Below are 18,278 nucleotides of genomic sequence, written 5' to 3' on the forward strand. Positions count from 1 at the left end.
AAAAATAAACACTGGGTGAGAGGCGAGAACAGTTATCTGCTGTACTCCTCGTGCTGGCTGTCAGAGCAAATAAATAAACTTCAGGCGAAGGATGCTTCACTGTGGCGTGAACGAGCCACAAGTTAGTTCTGGAGTCTTCTCTCTGTCCTGTGTTTCAATCCAGAGTGAAAATCTCACTTTATATTGTGTTGTTATTCTCTACACTGGGAAAAAACAAAGAGACGCAACTAAACTGTGACTTGGACTTTGACAATGAAAGTCAGGTGTCCACTCTTATATTGACTGTGAATGACATCATGCTCTTCAAAATATGGGGGGAAAAAGCTAAAATAACTTGCTTTGTATAATTCGTTTCCAGGATGGATGCACTGATATTTCAGCTCTAATATGGTTATTGGTGGATTTTGGGCTTTGCATATGAGGAGCATATGGCATCCCGTGTATCACGTCCAGGCTTTTCCCTGGCTCAGTGTTGCCTCACAGTCACTGTCCAGGGTTCAAACCCCTCTGTCTGGAGGCTGAATCCTTTTCTGTTATTGGACAGTTTTTCTCCAGTTTGTCCTGACAGCTGAAAACTAGGGCTGCCACGATCAGTCGACTAGTCACGATTACGTCGACTATCAAAATCGTCGACGACTGATTTAATAGTCGACGCGTCATTTTAAGCTTTGTAAGATCCCAAAAGACGCAGGAATAAGTAGTAGGATTTAAGAGTGTAATAACGGACTGAAACAGAAGATGGCAGCACTGCATGTAGAAGGATGCCAGCTGCCGTTAAACCCCGAAGAAGAAGAAGCTCTGTCCCAGAATTCATAGCGCAGCCAAGCTCAGTTGTCAACAATGGCGGCAGCTAGTTAGTTTTAATATTACTCTTATTATTCTTTCTGGGTCACAAAATAAACGTTTAACATGTTTTCAGGCGAGAATGTAGCTGTGTAAACCTCAAATATCTGCTCAGTTTATCAAGACACCACATATTTTCAAAAGCGCTCCGACGTTTTCGGAGATGTCTGTTACCCACTAGCTCGATAGCTAGCCGGGGGCAAGGCTCACTAGAGCCCGTGAGAACACCGGACTCCTGGCAAATCGTTTTCAAACCCACCGCGGACTTTCGCTACTCAGGTTAAACATATATAAGTCACTTAGATAACTTAAAAATGTTATTGTTTGGCTTTTTTTTTTTTTTTTAGTGTTTTATTTGTTCCTGAGTAAATCGGTTTGGCTGAGATTAAAGTTATAGTTTTTACACAACTGAATAAACGTCAAGCAGACAGCTGATTATCAGAAGTGTGAGATGCTCGAGAATTTACTGCGGTGTCCTGTTATATTTTAGATAGCAAGGAGTTTATTAAACTTCACCGAAACAATCTGCAAATTTCATTAAAATTTAATAAACTACCATCTTGTCTTTATTTTTAGTTAGCACATACCTTACACACTTAAAGCTGTAAGCTAATGATAGTTATATAAGAGCAGATACTGCTGGTGCAATAAGCTGTACGTTTTACGTCCAATGGATGATGATCTGATTAGTCGACTAATCGCAAAAATAATCGGTGACTAGTCGACTATCAAAATAATCGTTTGTGGCAGCCCTACTGAAAACCAAGTTCACCGTTTCTGTTTTGAGCCAAGCGACTGTAACAAGAGAGATTCTTAATCTGAGCAGTTTCACTTTCTGGTTAAATAAAGGTTTAAAAACAGGCCACATGTGTAACCATGATTGGTTTACATGTTAACACCAAACATAATTAAGCTCCACGTAAAGAAAACCGTTAAATATTTTATCACAGCTCTTGTGTTTTTCATTTGAGTACAGAAATTTTTAATGTGCAGGAAAACTGTGACGTTAAAGTTTTGTGCTTGCTCATAGCAGCTTTTGTATTGCATATAACAGTACTGTTACACATTATAGTACATAATAATACCATAGTCTATGTGCATCACAGAAATGTAAGTACATGCCACTGCTGCTGCTTTTCCTCACTTTCGTAGCGCTGACAATGTTTAGACTTTTTGCAAAGTGATAAAAATAAACACTGGGTGAGAGGCGAGAACAGTTATCTGCTGTACTCCTCGTGCTGGCTGTCAGAGCAAATAAATAAACTTCAGGCGAAGGATGCTTCACTGTGGCGTGAACGAACCACAAGTTAGTTCTGGAGACTTCTCTCTGTCCTGTGTTTCAATCCAGAGTGAAAATCTCACTTTATATTGTGTTGTTATTCTCTACACCGGGAAAAAACAAATGGCACTTATGTAGTCATCTTCAGTAACATTACTCATGACCTCGCACTTAACTAGGCGTTGTAGATAACCATCATCTCACAAAGAAAAACCACACCGTTGTTTCTTTCTGGTATTTTATTTCAAATTGGATGCATGGCATGGATTTTAATGAAAGAATGAATGAAAAACAAGACACAAAATCTCATGTGTAAGCTGACATATGTAAACATTTTTTTTTTTTTTTTACAATTAGAAAATGCTATGACCTATAAACATCAGGCTGTATTTCCTTATCATACAAAGTAAAGCAAAACTAAACAGGCTAACGTTAGCTAACGGCTAATTAGCATCTAGGCTAATGTCTGATAAAGCACATCTTTCGGTGAACTCACTTGTATAAACTGTCATAAGTAACTCCCGACAGTTGGCACCAAACACACACTTGTAAAAATACAACATTACTGCCAACTTACAGACGGTTTTGGCTTAGTACACAGCATAGGCAGGCACAGGAGTAGATAATTATCCTTCTACCGTTAGACAGGAAGTAGTGAGATGCACCACTTCCGGTAGGATGTCAAAATAAAACACAGTGTAAAAATGCCCCCCAAAACAAATACTGTATGAACCTATTTAACACCACACAATATCTCGGGCGACCCTTGAGGAGCCAGAACATTACTTTTACTTCACCTGTTGGTCCTCTGCCCGCACACGAGCACGATCGGTCTGCATAAAGATTTTCTATTTAACAAAAGTCAGAATTCTCCTGTTATTTTTCCCATTTCATAAACAAAAATATATTTAAAGTTTGACTAATTGAAACTTCGTTAGTAAAAAAAAAAGAAAAAGAAGCCACCATCAGGTTTGTCTGAACAAAGACTGAAAGAATTCTGAGGGGAAGATCAAAATAATTTAATTTCTCGTTTTAGGTGTTTAACGTTTCAGTATTTTGCATTTTCCTCATTCAGAGCGCACTCGGGGGTCAGACTGAAAAGTGTGACAGACGTTTCCTTCACATGAATGCAGAGCAGAGCGCTCTGTTTATGGTGCTGCTCAGTGAACCTGCCTGATGGATTGACGTGACCTCCATACGCTCAGTGTGCACTGAGTTTGCGGCACATACAGTAAACCAGCACGTAGACCAGGCAATGAATGGGTCACACTCGGGGTCTGCTGTGCATTTCGGTCCTTTGGCCAGATGAACAAAATCATACAACACCAAACTGCTTTTAAGTAGCCGTGTGGTTTCTTCCTTAGCGCACAGCAACCAGACAAACCCAGACGTGCATGAGAGCGAGAGCTACTTCAGGAACCTCTGTCTTAAATTTGCTCAACATATCATGACATAATTTTGAGCGTATATTGCCCACCTGAGTTGCTGATACAGATTTTGATGCAGCTTTTATATAAACAGAGGTATTACCATACCAGCTGTGCTAAACTGCTAATAAAATATCCCCTGATCTCAGAGAAGTCTCTTTAGAGGCTAATGCGTCTAAGGCTTTCTTTTCTCCAGGTTTGAGCACATTTCCCACCGGTGACACCTGCAGTGAATTCAAGAAGTGCAAATCTTCAGGGAGTTAATTAGTGGGATTAGGACACGTGGAGTGTCGCTGCAGCAAACATGGGGGGGGGGGTTTCTTGTTTGTTTGCTTACAAATTCTGCTTATTAATGCACAATATCAATGCTCCCTCACTTCAGACATCAGCTTAGTGCTGGATGGAGGCAGCTCTGATTAGACATTGGCTTAAAAAAATGAAACTAGAAGGAGCTGTGGTCATAGACTGTATATGAAGGATGGACTGTGTGTAACCAAAAAGCAAACAGTTCTAAAAATGTTGCAAGTTTTTTACATATTTATGTATGTATCTGTATGTATCTGTTTATTATAGGGATGACATCAGTCCTAAATAGAAAAATGACAAATTTGTAACAATATCCTCAGAGTACAAGGTCACATTTAATTTGTAAATGATCTGTTGTATGTAATAACTTTTATTAATCATTTAACTCAGCGGTCTCCAACCCCCCAGGTCACGGAGTGGCACCGGGCCGCGAGAGTTGAGACTCAGGTGTGAAATCCATGGTTTTCAGGGTTTTTATCATTAACTCGGTTTCCCTGGGTCTTCTCCTGTGTGTTATGAATAAATCTTCTTTTTTTTGGTACCGATACTGGTTTTATTTTGTTGTATTTATCCGTGACACCTTAGTCTTTGAAAAATAGACAAACAAATAATCCAGACTAATACTGGATTACAGATTACATGGATGTAAGTGTATTTGTCAAATGGTTCATGGCATAGTTACCTTTGACTGTATGTTCAGCCAGTGTGAGGGGACCAAATTACATTTAAGCTGTTTGCCTACAGCAGTCAGTCACAGTTTACCTCAGTACATGAACATAAGTGGATGATAACAGCTGAACAGAGGAAGCAGTGTTAAATCACTGAACACGTGTTACTGAGAAAAGTGAAGAATGAGGCAGAGCTCATAGTAGTGCAGCCATCAGTCACAGCCACCAGGTCTAACACATTTTAAGATTTTCTACTTCTACTTATATTTTATTCTCCATTCAACGTACATAATGCATGATAGCACCAAATCCTTACTGCTGGCAAAGGCCATCAACAAACTTCCAGAATTTTATTATAGAACTTATGAACAAAGACATTTGATAGTGAACATGAATAATTGATGATATTCTGATGGTTCATTTCTGTGTTGATGGTTTCTTTTGAGGAAATAAATGTTTTGACAGCACTAGTATGACAGACAGCGCTGTGTGCACATGTCCACGTGCTCATCCACTCGATCGCGCCCTGCAGGGTGCCAGCACTCCTCGGGAACTTGTCAGCCTCTCTGTGGACGTGAGTGTGTAGCGTGTCATTTCCTCTGAGATTTGAGGCCGATGAACACTCTGTTGAAGAAGTGGTTTGAGGTGCTGTTGAGTGGCACATAAATTAGGCCCTCGCTTAAAAACTCGAGCTGCCTCCTTATATCAGCGCCCCCGCCTGCCAGGCCCACATCATATCGCTTTCAGCTGAGCCCAAAGTGGCGCGTCACGCAGGGAGATTGAGATGAATCGTCTCCTCTGACAAAGCTGACAATTACACAAACAGCGCGAGAGAAGAAGAACAGCAGGGTGGAGAAATGCAGAACGAAGGAAGGCTGAGAGCTGTGAAGAGACCCAGTCAGCTGCAAACAGAAACAGTAAATAAAGTAAAATAAAGATAAATTAAAAATCCTCAAGGACGGGCAGAGCTCCAGATTATGTGATTATGGTAAATGGTAAATGGACTGGTTCTTATATAGCGCTTTTCTACTCATCTGAGCACTCAAAGCGCATTATTCTGTTTTATTATTAGAAAAACTGTGTGGCAGCTTTGAAATGGAACAAAGAAAGAAAACTGATGACTTGTCACATAAATGAGATTAATGATAACAGTCTGCAGAAGAATCGCTGAGCTGAGTGAAGTCATTAAACCACAAGCACATCAAACTTCATTATCACTGGTCATTAAGCGTCTGGATCCACACCAGCTTTTCATGTCACTTCATCAATGCTTATTTTGCTCTTTCATATTCTGTGATAAGTAATTATAGTGGACGGGGTGTTTGCAGGAGCCTAAAATACACACTTAGTGGTTGTATTGAATCTTCTTAAGTGTAGCAGCTTCTCTTTGAAGTTTAATGTAAAACCTCTTGAATGTAACGTTATACCTGTGGACATCTGCATGTTGTTTCAAAGCCGTGTCAGCTGTAAGAGGGGAAGTTCACAACAGAGCTAAACTCTGCCTGCAGACTCTGTTTTATTTCCAAAGTAGAGAAAACTGAAGGAAACTGCTTCACTGCTGAGTGTACGCCTCCGGTCCTCCGCTTACACAGCAGAGATGCACCAGCTATTGTGCCGGCCTCTGGCAGCGCAGGTCGGCTCACGCCACAAAGCCAAGAAGGACGTGTGAGAGCTGCAGGTCCACAGGCTGGACGCTTCCAGTTTCAACTTTTCAGTTTCAATTTTTTTGGGAAAAATGCACGAAAATACTCCAAAACATACTTTTAGAGAGCTGATTCAGTCAGACTGTTTCAGTGTCGTCGTTCACCACACTCAGCTCATGTCAGGTGAAGAATTTGGAGTCTGGAGGGTCTTTAGCGTGGAACTATTTAGACCCCAGGCTGAAAATGGGGATGAAGTTGCTTTAAAACGACTGATGCCAAACTGACACCACCAATTATTTTTCCTCTGCGTGGCAGTTTGGTGGGCAAACTTTCTAATATAAAGAAACCTCTGAGTGACGGTTGATGAGCCGCCAGGTTGGCTGATGGAGGAGAAACAGTTGGCCGGAGGTTGGTGTTAGTTTCCCTTTCTGCTCCGTGTGTGTGTGTGTGTGTGTGTGTGTGTGAGAGAGAGAGAGACATAACAGCCTGCGTCCTTGATAGGACGGTCTGTCTTCTCTCTTCAATTAAAAAGTTTTTGTGTGTGTGCATCTTTTTGCTACATGCGCGCGCACGCGCACACACACAGACTATGGTAAATGGCCTGTATTTGTATAGCGCTTTTCTAGTCCCTAAGGACCCCAAAGCGCTTTACACATCCAGTCATCCACCCATCCACACACACATTCACACACTGGTGATGGCAGCGACATTGTAGCCACAGCCACCCTGAGGCGCACTGACAGAGGTGAGGCTGCCGGACACTGGTGCCACCGGGCCCTCTGACCACCACCAGTAGGTAACGGGTGAAGTGTCTTGCCCAAGGACACAACGACCGAGACTGTCCGAGCCGGGGCTCGAACCGATTACAAGACGAACCGCCAACTCTTGAGCCACGATCGCCCCGTATTTGACAAATGGCGTGGAGCAGATGAGAAAACCGAGCAGCAGATTTCTGTTTGCTGCTCCTCTTCAGCGTGTTGGACAGAGCTCGTGGTGGCTGTCCTTGTCCTGCACCCTCGGTGAGATCGGCGTAGCCCGACGTGAGCAGCTTCTCCACCTGCTGCACAAATGCGTGGCCCTGCAGCTTACAGCAGGTCACCAGAGCAGGAAAAAGACTCGAGGCCATCGGCTCTTTGCGTTTGTCCTTTACCTTTCAGCATGACTGTGCTGTTGCACAAAGCCAAGGTTTTAGTTTTTTCTTGGCTTGTGCAGCGCTCTGACCTCCTGTGGGTGAACTCTAATGCTGCCAGTGTTCCCAGTATAAAAGTTTCTGGGAGAAAGAAAATGTTAGAAGAACAATCTGTTTGAGTTTGGAGCCAATCCTGAGGATTTCATCTCACAGAGAATATGAGAATAAGCATTTGTCTTATTTTCACTGTGCCAGTGGAAACATTTCACTGAAAGTGTTCAAGGTTGAAGTTTTCAAGGTGCACAAAAGATGCTCAAAAATGCAAATGCATGAATAAATATCCTGATTTCCACTTTTGGGTGGATTTAGCTCTGTACCCTCAGAGCTGCACACTGTTGATATTATGCATGCACACGTGTTAATAATGGAGCGCATTTTCTGCCACAGGAATAGATTAATGTGGGTAAATGCACTTTGGTACATAAATCCCTCTCTGAGTCCAGCTGTGCCTGTGAAACGATGTCATCTGTGGTGATTATTTATATTTACTTGTGTCTGCGGCGTTGGCTGTGTGTTCGTCAGGCGTGTCGCAGGAAGCATTTCCACGCTGTTAATCAGCGGTGTGACAGCAGACAGATGATGCCGCATCTGCTGGAGTCTAATTATGTATACGCAGACAAACACACACAGTCAGCTTATGTTTGATTTAATCACACACTGACATATGAACTGTGTTCCACTCACACTGCTGTCATTAGCAGCTTTATGAGATACCCTGCAGCAGGCCGGGAAACACTCGAGAGCTGAACTCTTCAGCGTTTACTCATCTGACTCCAAATCTGCAGCTATTGGCAGATTGTACAGTGATATTAATTTTTCGCTTGCATCAGGCAGACCTATTTCTGGACGTTTTCCCAGGAGTCGCAGTGTTTGTACTCACACTGCAGGCGCAAGGAAGCCAAAATGAAAAAGAGTGAAAATGTGTTGTTCGCTCTTTGTGGCCTAAAAAAGAAAGACACAAAGTCACCAGTACAGCGGCTGCATGAGGCTGCGGTCCTCCCCACACGCCGGGAGGCAAAATAATTTGAAGGCTGGGAAAATAGAGGAGGAATGTAAAGTTTGGTTCAAGAGGAAAACAGCAAAGGTTCTGTCAGCTCTAATGTGAAATACCCTGAAGCTGTTTTCACACAGAGTATTTCAGGTCAGAGGAAATGTTTCATTTTTGGTTTGTTTCTTTTTTTTGTGTCCCGTTTGGATCTTTAGCCATCAGAATTGTTGTCTTAAGGCCAAGAAAGATGCCAAGCGGATTTATTTTACCAAGTGGATCATCATGGCCTTGCCACATTGGTCCATTTGATTGACCTTTATTATAATTATGAATTTATTTTATTTTCGGTTGCTACAAACGGAACAGACGTGACTGGGGGATAGGACAGGGAGAAAGAATGAAAGAAAGAGGGAGAGAAAGAAAACCAGAGGGGAGAAGAGACGGTGAGAAGGGGGGAAGAAAGAAAAACAAACAAAACGCCTGGATCACCTGTATGGAGAAAAAAAACAGAAGAGAAAGCAAACAACAAAGAGCAACATAATAAAAACAGCACCATCACAATAAACTAGCTAGCAGTAGATAACAGTAGATACTAAATAATAAACGATATTGTGCAGCACGCAAGATAGACAGCGCACAATGTGCTTTGAGGCAGCAGCCAAGAAAGGTGTAGTCCGCGTCTGTGAACACCCGTGTGTACACCTGTGTGCACACCTGTGTGGATCAGCATGCTTGTATTCCAAAGGTTTCTCCATGTAACGATCTGCTAGGGAGTGTGGGGAGCCATAGCCCCGTCCACCAGGGTATGAAGCAGGTATGGAGGAGATCCAGGCCCCAGACATCCAGAGGCCCCAGAGTACGAGGACCCGAGGAGGACCACCAAAGGGGGGGAATCGTGCCACCCTCCTGGGAAGAGCTGAGTAGAGTCGCAAACGAGAGGTCACCCAGCAGCTACGGAGCAGAGGTGCAACCCCCTTTTTGGTTTGTTTCTGTTGTTTTAATCTTTAATATTTCTGCGTTCAGAAACATTAATGATGAGTTCAGGGTCGTGCTGTTTTTCAGGAACGTTTTAGTTCCACAAATTCAAACCTGTGAGTTTCCAAGTGTCAGAGCAAACGCTTTGTTCATGTATTGTTACTTTTATTGTGAAAAACGGTGCTTAATGTAAATAACAGTCCATTTTATCTCTAACTTGGATTTTCCTTTGACACGTACACTCTGCATGAATGCAAAATCCCAACTAGTCTGCAGACTTACCTGCAGCTTTATCAGCCACCTCAGCAATGCTCTGTCACGCTCTGCTTCTGATGTGGGCTCTGGATCTAATCTCACCCGATCGAGACTCGGCTGGAGTCGCTTTGGCTTACAATACCATCAAATTGCACTCAGAAGCTGCTCTCTGCTCCACGTCGTTTGAAATGGCTCCAGAGCAAAGCTGCACTCAGCTGAGGAAGAGGGCAGGAAGTCAGCAGCATTCTCAAACACTTCTGCTGATTTTTAACAAAACTGCATCGGAGTCGAGTCGTCACAGACGTGTTCCCAGTGTGTTCCCAGTGTGTTCCTGTGGTTAGCCTCTGTGGGCAGCTCAGCTGCCAGCTTTCAGTGTAGTCAGGGCATCTCCACACAGCAGATGGTGTTCTGTGTGCCCTCCATTGTTTATGAATGTAAACACATTACTGATGGTTTTCAGATTGGGTTTTAATAAATGCAGTATTTCCTTCTGTCCTTCTCGTGGTCTGTTTCTCTGCATCCAGTCCAAGCCTGCACAAACTCAGCAGTAGGGCTGGGCGATATATCGAGTTTTTTTAAAATATCGATATATTTTCATACGCATATAAGATGTGACAATATCCTTTATATCGATATAGTCTATGTTACGTTATAATTATACTTGTGGAGCCACAAGTTTGCCTCTCTTTCGTCCACTTTTGTCTCTGCGCTGCGTTACTCGGCCTCGCCTCGCCTTCACTGAACACAACTCCTCCTCCCCCATAGCTTCACCTGCAGGCAGCGACAAGATGGACACGCCAAATATCGAGTTACTGTGGATCGCCCCGTGCGTGGGGCTGGACGGCGTCAACGTGTTAGCGAGCTAACCGCGCTAACGACATGCAGCCCACAGGGGCTGCACGACCTAAAATCCTTTCATTTTCTCAAAAATCGACAGCGCGCCTTATGTATGAATTCTGGTTGTGCTTACTGACCTCGAAACGATTTTATGTACACGGCGCTCAGCAATCTGTCAAAAAATGTTTTGGTTCGACTTTGATAAGCTACGGAGCTGCAGCGCTTGATGGATTGTCGGAGCATTACGGCTACCGTAGTCTGGAGCCTCGCGGAGTGATACGTACTGTGCTTCAACGTAATATTACAGTATTGTGTGTGTATAAGGGCCATAAACCAAAGATGTTGTGATCCTACAAATTTATGTCGCACATCTGTTGACAGAGATTAAACACGGTGTACACACGTGTCGCCTTCACCCTCCCAGTTTGATGAGACTGGAGGTATCGCCCACTGAGACACTAAAACTGAACGCTGGCCTCTCTGATTAAAGAAGTGTTGAAAGCTGCTGAGATCAAAGTGTGTTTAATGAAGGCCTTGGTCCAGCCTTTCACAGCAGACTGCACCGCCGTGCTCCTCAGATTAATCTGTTATAGGTTCATTGATCAGCTCTAAGATTAAAGGTCTCGCTGGCTGGACCTGCTCAGAGCTTTTATTTAGTTTTGGTTAACTTTAGAGATCAATTAGTGCTTTATAATAATTAGGCTTAAGGTCAGGTTTGATCTTTTTTTAAAGTGTATCATCTGTCAGGGGAAATTATTGCTGCCAGAGCACAAAATCTGCAATTCATAATGCTGCTGAAGTACACACAGAGTTTATTATCATTTCTTTCTCTTTTCTTTTTGCTTGGACTTCTTTAAAAGTAAAAGTGTAAATACTCACTCTATGAATTACTAATGAAGTGTGACACTCTCGATGAATACAATCAATTGTGAGACACAAGCTGCTGAGATGTTTGCATAATGAAAACTCCAGTGATTGTGTGAAGAGTGAGGCGGCCCTGCGTGCGAGTATAATCAGAACATTATCTGAATAAATCACATCGAATTGAACCTGCAGCTCCACCAGATCCTCTCAGTGAGATTCAGTGGATATAACACACACACACACATGTCAGGTATTCATATCTTGTGGGGACAACTGGTTGACATAATGCCCTAGCCCCTAACCCTAACCATGAAAAACGAATACCTAACATAACCATAGCTCTCAAAAATGCCTTCAGACTTGTGGGGACCAGGATTTTGGTCCCCATAAGGGCTGTTGGTCCCCACAAGTATAGTAAACTTCCAATTTGTGGTCCCCACAAATATATAAATACACGCTCGCACTCTTCTCCTGACGTGCTGCCTTCAGGCCTGAAAGCTGTGAACTGAAAACGTCTCCGCTGCAGCCAGACGGGCCTCTCCAGAGATGTTCCTCCACAGAAAACTTGGGTCCAATTAAACCAGAAATTGAAGTTTGCTGTCTGCACCAGTTTGAGGTCTGAAGTGCACAGTGTAACTGGTCAGAATGGGACCCCGAACGAGTGATTCCAGCGATAGCAGTCTGTCTGCACACGCCCGAGGACATGATCTCGATCGTGAGGTTGACTGAATTTAATCGGGTGAAGTTTGGGACTTTTGCAGACTTGTTCCCAGAACTACTCAACCTCAGTTATTTGTCACAAAGTACAAATGTAAATATTTCCAGGGGAAAAACCTGTAAGTGGAATAATTCATTTCTTTTCTCCACACCACAACAGAGTATAACAGAATTATACGGTTGCAGACCTCATGATCAAACATTCATTCTTGTTTTACTTCTTTGAAGTCTGCCTAAAGGGCGAGTGTGTAGCTGGTGTATTGTAACTAATTTGTTTTTGTTTCAACGTCTAACACACAAAAAAAGACTATTTGACTAAATCTGAGCACTGACCTGAGCGGCAGTACTTCTTCCATGCTCGCGTCCACTCCTCTGTGCAGAATGTGGTCACACGTCACCTCGACTGATATTCCAGTTTATTCTGACCGAGCTGACATCAGTCTTTATATCAAAGTACTGCAGACCGGTGCTGGTGGTCGTAGCATTGTTGCATCTTTTTACGGTGTTTTAGTATTTCTAGCAAAGGCTGCAACATTAAAACATGTAGTTGTCCGGTCATGCACACCCTTGATCATAATGCCCTGCCGATGAGTCCATATGGTCACAAGAAACTTGGCAGGTACTCGGGCATCTACGCAGCGCCTCGAGCTCACCATCTGATGATATCCATGCCGCTTGGACCCAAGTACGCCCCAGCAAACTCACATATGCTGACAGCACAAAAAGCCTTTCAGTTGGTGGGAAACACTGCAGAATTCTCAAATATCTCAGAGTTCAGTTGGTTTTCTGGTCATTTGCTTGAATTTTAATGAGCATCAGTCAGTTCGCTTGATTGGCAGGATCACACATTTACGTCTCAGCCTCTCACCTGTCCGCTCTTTGCTTTCCTTTTTAATATTACGCCTCCAAAATGAAGCCAGTAATGCTTTCCATGCCTGCGAGGGATCGACTGCTGCTGTTGTAGTGGAAGCTGTCTGTGCCGATGTGTGAGAGGCTCTCCTTACACTTCAGAGGCATCCTGTCGTGTTAAAGATGAGTGAAGAGTGACATTTTGTACCTGTTACATTCCTTCACACCCTTCAGCCGAGTTACTTCCTGGATGAATGTTGTTGCTAAGGCCTGGCCTCGCTGACTGGAACGGGGTTTTGTTGCTTGGCAACTTTGGCTTATTGAGCTTTCACTGAGGAGGCAGAAGGAAGCATCGGATCCTTCGGGGAAGCTTTAATTTGTAGACGGCTGGTTTCCTCAGCTGAAGGATTTCTTTTTCTTTCAGTATGAATGTTTTTTTCTTTTTCCTCGTGAGAAGTTCTTCAGAGTCAAATACAAAGGCTGGAGGTTTGGGGTAATTGCATGTTAGGTTGAATAAGGAGGGAACAGGGTTTCTTTTATTCTATTTTCTCCTCTTCAACTAAACCAAGCAGCTACAGGATGTTTCTAAGATCAGGGATGTGGATCCCATCAGCCCAGTTGCTGGCACTGGTTTCCTGCATATCCAAATCTATTGATCATCGGTCTTGAATATTTCACTGCCCTCCCAGTTAAAACTGGGAAGGTTATCCACAGCTCCCAGTTCTTTTGTTTTCACTCATGTTCGTGTCCATGATCTTTTATTGTTTGTGCTTTCTGATCATGTTCTGTGTGTGGCTTTAAAACAAGAAACAAAAACTGAAGGAAATAATCTTCCTTTTCTTTCCCTCAGCTGATTGTTTCAGGCTGACAGAAATAAAATATTGTTCTTATTACTCTTACTTCTCTTCATCTGCTTGTCTTATGACAGCGGCAGAGAAAACATGTATCTGTGATACCAGCGATACATTAATGCTGCCTCAGTCTGAGGAGGAGGCTGGGAATCATTGTTTGTGTGAGGCTGCACACATTTAAGGATATAAACTTATTGAACAAGTATTTATTAGTAAAACTGTAAATCAGGTTGAGTCAGGATTAAAGAAAACAAACGCTTGATACTGACAAATCCTTTTTTGGCTTCATTAGTAGTAGTGGTGGTGGTGGTGGTAGGACTAACTTCTGTCTAGTATTTGGGGGCAACATAAAGATACATGTGAGAAAAAGTATTAAAAGTAAGATTTTCAGCAAGTTTGCATCTGGTGTTGGTGAATAAACAGCGAGAGTCACTCCTGGAGCCTTGAACGCAGCCTCAGACGTTTCCAAAGTCCGATTCTGTCCACGGCTGGTTTGTTTTGGGGAAACGAGTCTAACCTGAGGCTTCTTGCCTCACAGTCCCTCAGAGCCGAGGGTGCACAGAGAAAACTGTCTGCTCTAAGAACAGGAGGAAAACGTGGTGAAACTAGTGTGTGAGGAGCATACAGACGCACAGGCAGAGGTCGGGAAATTGATGCGTCGCAGTAATCGACCCGCTCCTGTAATTGGACTCTGGCTGAGAGTGCAGTCTGCTCCAGTGGCACACTTCTGTCGAGTTATCTCTCTCGAGGGCGCTCCACACACCAGCCCAGCCTGCTGCTCCTCGCACCAATTAAAGTGAGATAATGGACCAAACCAACACGTGAGATTAGCCAATCTGTGGATGGACGTCAGAAAGCCGCCCTCGCAGAGTTTCAGTGAATCTGCTGGTAGTTAACTGTGGTTTTTATGCATTATTTTCATATTTGAACCCCTTTGATACCTGAGTTTGTGGCTGTGGGAGAGCAGCAGAAACAATATCACGTTTGGGGGAAAAAGAACGTGATTTGGAAACAGGATTTCCTTCTCGATGGCTCGGTGGTGCAGTGGTTGGCGTTGCTGCCTCACAGTAAGAAGCTTCTGTTGTGCGGAGTTCTCCCTGTGCCTCCGTTGGTTTTCTCCGAGTACTCCAGCTTTCCTCTCACCGTCCACAGGCATCAGCGTTAGCTTAGTCATTGTGAACGTGCTGTGAGCGGTCACCTGTCCCTGTGTTAGTCCTGCAATGCAGGCAACAAAGTAAATGACCAGCTGCTGTGGCTGGTGACAGACCCACCCAACTCAGAGTGGGAATCCACTGCACAGCATACAAAGCATGAGCCATAAACACAAAAGTGGCCTCGTCTTGGTGTTTTAACTCGATTTAAATTCCTTTTGGTTTATATTTGCATAAATAAAACATGTGGGGTGGTGGTGTGAGCGTTTAATCATTGCACCTCACACTGATGAGCTCCATAATTGAAGTTGAAGTTCTAAAGAAGTGAATCGGTGTCTCTGACTGCGTCTCCATGCTGCTGCAGACACTTGAAGTCAAACCTCGGCAGTTAATGAGTGAAACTCTGATTTTCTCTTTGCTTTTTTTTTTGTTCTCAGATGAAGTGGAGCCCTCGCCGCCGACGGCAGCCCAGATCAGATACGGTGAGAGATTAAAACAAACACACACATACGTGCGCGCACACACACGTGTGTATTTATATCCTTGTGGGGACATCTCATTGACATAACGCTTTCCCTAGCTGCCTACCCTAACCATAGCTCATCTCCATATTGGAGATAAAAGCTTTTTTTTGTCAAACTCTGTAATTAGTTCTGGTCATTTTTTTCCTTGTCTCAATATCAAATAATAATATTAATGATATTATATAATGTTATAATAATAAATATTCTCTGAAGTCTGAACATCAGCGATAACCTCATTCAGTAACTGACCTCATAATCAGCTTCCGCATCATTTTAAAGTTGGTTTTGTCTCTAAACAGAACTCCTACTGGAGCAGTAACTCATAGAAGCTGTGGAGCTTAGCAGAGGTCAAGTGTGGTGTGGACATCAGTGAGCTGTCTCTTGTTGATCACAGGATCCGTACTCTTTAAGGATTTCTGAGCTTTATCTAAATTATTTTAATGTCATTGGTCACCGGGACATTGAAAATGCATGCAGAGAATCACCAATCAGACAGATTTTAATGATACTGTATAAAAAAGATGGACGTAGCCAATTAAGTCTGCCTGTCCTGTGAAGGGAGGAGTGAAGAGTGGCTGCTTTCCCGACTGAGCCAAAGGACACGGCTAACGACATGTCTTTAGCTAATAAGCAGACGCTCTTTATCGTCTGTCCAACTCAAACTGGGACCAAAATTCACAAAATGAAGATAATTTTGAGCCCATAATCATGTTTACCGAGGTCACGAATCCAGTGAGCCAGAGGAGTCGCCTCCTGCTGGTGATTAGAAGGAGTGCAGGTTTAAGACACTTTGCCCTGGACCGTCTTTGAATGCTTCCCACATATAATGTCTCAAATAGAAATATGAAGGTAAAATCAATAATTAGCTTTATTAGCTATTCTGCTGTTACAGTGGATGCTGCTCTTATCAAAGATGATCAGTTAGTCTTCTTTAAAAGAAGCAGCCTTAAAAAGCAGATATTCGCAAAGCCTTGAACTGAAGGGCGTCACCGAGGCCAGGTTTAAGATGCATAAGGACTTTTTTATCTGAGTGATGTAAAGATAATCTTACAGAGCCAGTTAATATAAATATGGAGGTGGAAATGAGCAGAACGGGTCTCCCGTAAACAAAGCGTTATCACAGATACAGGGAAGCTGTTCACTGTGCAAATTATTCCAAGTCACATTCAAATAAATCTGTTCTGTGCTTTCCACGTTTTTCATTTTCCTTCTGTTAATTTGCAGTTTTACTCCACAACGCCATCCCCTTTGTTGGATTTGGCTTTCTGGATAATGCCATCATGATTGCAGCAGTAAGTATTTGAATCTCATTTTGCAGGAATTAGTCGCCTGTAAAGAAAAAATGAGTCTTATCTCTGCATTAAGGCTGTAATTTCCTTCTGTCTGCTCTTCCCGATGTGCTAACTCTGAGTCGGGATGAGCGTTTCACCTCTTTCTCTTTCATTCTCCAGGGAACTCAAATCGAACTTTCCATCGGAGTCACTCTGGGAATCTCCACCATGGCTGGTAAGAGCCGAGCGGCGATGAGTCGCGTAAACCTAAAATGACTTCGTTATCTTGTTGGCCGCTTCTTGAGCTCATTTCTAATGAATATTTTAATTGATTAATGTAGAAAGTTTTGATTGGATAACCAAGCGAAGCAACTTTCTGCTCCCATTTCTCATGCGTGAGATGATTCATTTCTCTGCTTTACAGCAAATATGTGTTAATATATGTACATATGAATCTTCAAATCCCTGATTTATGAAACTCCACTGAGGAGCGTTCCCACTCGAATAGCCGGTAGAAGCTGCGAAGCTTTGATGGATGAGGAGGAGAGGAGGGTGTGGCCACATCAAAACCTTCACGTTCAGAGTTGAGAGTTTTCTCTGTTTTCAGCCTCATGCAGTGAAAATCTGTCGATCTCAGCGAATCGTTTTATATCGTTCAGGATCGTTCAGTGTGCACGTCAGCCTGGCCGTAGGGTCTCGCAGTACAGGGTGATACTTTAAAACTACAAATATCTAACTCCAGCAATTATCTTTATAGTAGTCTGAAACAGTAGATCGTAATCGTAATGTTCGCAGCGCCATAAAAAGAGGAAAAAGGAGGAGAGGAAGAAGCTCGTTGGCTACTCCCAGCGTGGCTGTAAAAACGCTGCTGAAGCAGACGACAGATAAGACTGAGAAACTGTTTCTGTTGGGAACGTCTCTCAGCACATGATGCTGGTGCTTATCTCAGGTTATGGGAAATGAATTTTTAGCACTCGTAATTAAAAACAACAAAAGCCAAAGATGCTGAGAAACGTTTTTTTTTTTGTTTACCAAATAAAGTGAGATTTGAGATTGAATGTCAGGACAACATGTGGACTACAGAGTGGATCTTATGTCAAAATATCACCACGAATTTAAGGCTGAAAATGTTCTAGAAGCTTTGAAAAGTGTGAAAAAATAAACTAACTAAAAAGTAAATCCACTGTACAAAATAATCATTTTTGAACTTTATTTTTTTTAAACATGTACTTTTCAAAGAGTTTGTTACGTGTCCACTTAGGTGGACAACAGATGTTTTGACTTATGAATTAGACAAATGAATAAATGATATACGCTGTGTGTTGTGTTTATGTGCAAGTATCCCATCAACACTGACACAAATACAAGAAACCAGCCTTTGAATAGCGTCCACTGCAGTGACCACTATGCGTGAAAGGGTTAAACCCAAAAGAATTAACAGGAGAATACTTTTTTTTACTGCACATCTGCAGTTGCGTGCCTCCCCGGCATGCTTCTGCATGCGTCAGTGACCGGGTCAGTGCGACGTGATGTTGAATTTCTAAGGAGGTGCATGTCGCTTTCACAGTGTAGGGCAGGGGTCTGAAACTCCAGTCCTCGAGGGCCAGTGTCCTGAAACTTTTCCATGTGCCTGCCTGCTGA

The 18,278-nt window shown here is 43.0% G+C and overlaps 1 protein-coding gene across 1 annotated transcript in view; it reads left to right on the plus strand.

Annotated features, from left to right (window-relative positions):
• Window positions 1–18,278, plus strand: part of tmem65 (transmembrane protein 65) — a 42,253-nt gene that overhangs the window by 14,535 nt on the left and 9,440 nt on the right. The window contains exons 2-4 of the mRNA XM_084919277.1: window positions 15,280–15,324; window positions 16,591–16,658; window positions 16,818–16,872. Coding sequence (XP_084775403.1) covers window positions 15,280–15,324; window positions 16,591–16,658; window positions 16,818–16,872 — 168 coding nt within the window. The remainder of the gene's footprint in view (window positions 1–15,279; window positions 15,325–16,590; window positions 16,659–16,817; window positions 16,873–18,278) is intronic.

This window comes from Perissodus microlepis, chromosome 22, assembly GCF_051167445.1.
Source record: "Perissodus microlepis isolate ML-2025 ecotype Zambia chromosome 22, ASM5116744v1, whole genome shotgun sequence".
Lineage (NCBI taxonomy): Eukaryota > Metazoa > Chordata > Actinopteri > Cichliformes > Cichlidae > Perissodus > Perissodus microlepis.